This window comes from Aplysia californica, unplaced genomic scaffold (assembly GCF_000002075.1).
Source record: "Aplysia californica isolate F4 #8 unplaced genomic scaffold, AplCal3.0 scaffold00812, whole genome shotgun sequence".
In the NCBI taxonomy this organism is placed as follows: domain Eukaryota; kingdom Metazoa; phylum Mollusca; class Gastropoda; order Aplysiida; family Aplysiidae; genus Aplysia; species Aplysia californica.
The window spans coordinates 45,562-47,556 of NW_004798082.1; the positions used below are offsets into that span (position 1 = coordinate 45,562).

The 1,995-nt window shown below is 39.0% G+C and overlaps 1 protein-coding gene across 1 annotated transcript in view; it reads left to right on the top strand.

Annotated features, from left to right (window-relative positions):
- Nucleotides 1-348: 348 nt before the first annotated feature.
- The window catches only part of LOC101864716, a 12,016-nt gene continuing 10,369 nt past the window's right edge, over nucleotides 349-1,995 (top strand). The window contains exon 1 of the mRNA XM_005109751.3: nucleotides 349-525. Within this exon, the coding sequence (XP_005109808.3) occupies nucleotides 408-525 (118 nt within the window). The 5' untranslated portion in view covers nucleotides 349-407. The remainder of the gene's footprint in view (nucleotides 526-1,995) is intronic.

Sequence of the window (1,995 nt, forward strand, 5' to 3'; positions counted from 1 at the left end):
TCAATTATAATTGTAGACCTGGGAACAATACCAAGGTCAAGTCACTGATAGATGACGATTTGGAGAAAACGAGCAGAAACCTCATTCGAGAAATACATAAGAGTAAAAGTAAGTTCCGATTAGAAGGCTTAAGCATACTTTTTCTGGACTTTACCTATTTGTTGCACTTAGGTTTGGCATCTTTAAACAAGAATAACTGGACGTAGGAACAGAATATCGTTTCTTCAGTGCTGTTAATAGATAGCCCTTTGTAGCCACTTTCGGGTGATATGACTCTATTTTTAGGAAACTATGACTTAACCGTGTCAAAGATCGTGTATACCTTGTTGCAACTGTTGTTCTCAGGTCTTCGATTGTGTTTCAGATCAGCAGAAGGACAGTTTGACGCCATCTTGGATTTCGGTGCAATGACCTCTCTCAAGAAAGCTGACCTCCAGGGTTACGCTAACGTGCTCAAAGACCTGGCCAAACCCGGATGTAAACACCTGGTGGAGAGTTTTGTCTACGACACCACCAAATTCCCAGGTCTGTTTTTTGTTTGTGTTTTAACAGGAGTTTAACGGCACTTGCAACACCATATTTTTACCACGAATTTTTTTTACATTTTAATCAAAATATTGACCAAAAACCAAAGGAGAGCTTTGTCTACGACATGAACAAGTTCCCAGGTCTGTTTGGCTTTGTGCTTTGTGTTTAAGTAAGAGTTTTACGGTACTTGCAACACAATTATTAAGCCAGGTGACTTTGCCAGTAGAGAGCTTTGTCTAAGACACCACCAAATTTCCAGGTCTGTTTTGCTTTGTGTTTTAGTAAGAGTTTTACGGCACTTGCAACGCCATTTTTTTATCACGAATTTTTTGCATTTTAATCAAAATATTGACCAAAATCAAGCCGTGCTGTGAACTGTTGTGAATACAACCATCTTGTGCTACGCGTGCACATAATTATTATGACCTTATGCAGTTGCGAGCGCCGTAAAACTCTTACTAAATTAAGAAAAGGAGAGTTTTGTCAACGACATTAACAAGTTCCCAGGTCTGTTTGTTGTTTGTGTTTTAGTAAGAGTTTTACGGCACTTGCAACACAATTATTAAGCCAGGTGACTTTTCTAGTGGAGAGCTTTGTCTACGACACGCCAAGTTCCCAGGTCTGTTTTCGATTGTGGTTTGCGTTATAGCAAAAGTTTTATGGAACTTGCAACAACCTTGCAACACTCTATTTTACCACGAATTTTTAACATTTTAATAAAAATATTGACCAAAATCAAGCCGTGCTGAAAATGTTGTGAATGCAACCATCTTGTGTTACGCGCACACATATTATGACTTTATGCAGTTGCGAGCGCCGTAAAACTCTTACTAAACTGAAACGGGAGAGTTTTGTCTACGACATTAACAAGTTCCCAGGTCTGTTTGTTGTTTGTGTTTTAGTAAGAATTTTACGGCACTTGCAACACAATAATTAAGCCAGTTGACTTTTCTAGTGGAGAGTTTTGTCTACGACACGGCCAAGTTCCCAGGCACTGTTTGTTGTTTGTGTTTTAGCAGGAGTTTTACAGCACTTCCAAAACATTATTTTTACAACGAACTTTTAACATAGTAATCAAAATATTGACCAAAATCAAGCCGTGCTGTGAGCTGTTGTGAATGCAACCATCTTGTGCCTCGTGTTCTCATATGCAGTTGCGAGCGCCGTCAAACTCTTACTAAACTAAAAAAGGGAGAGCTTTGCCTACGACATGAAAAAGTTCCCTGGTCTGTTTTGGTTTGTGCTTTGTGTTTTAGCAAAAGTTTTATGGAACTTACAACACAATTGGGCAAGGTGACTGTCCTAGGCATGTCATTGTTATTTGTTTTAGTAAGCGTTTTACAGAACTTGCTATACAATTAAGTCGTATAAGTGCCAAGAGTTAGAGGAGTTGCAAGAGAGTAACAAACACAAAAAGGAAGGGAGGAGAGATAAGGACGACAGATATTTGATAGGGTAGAAGGAGCA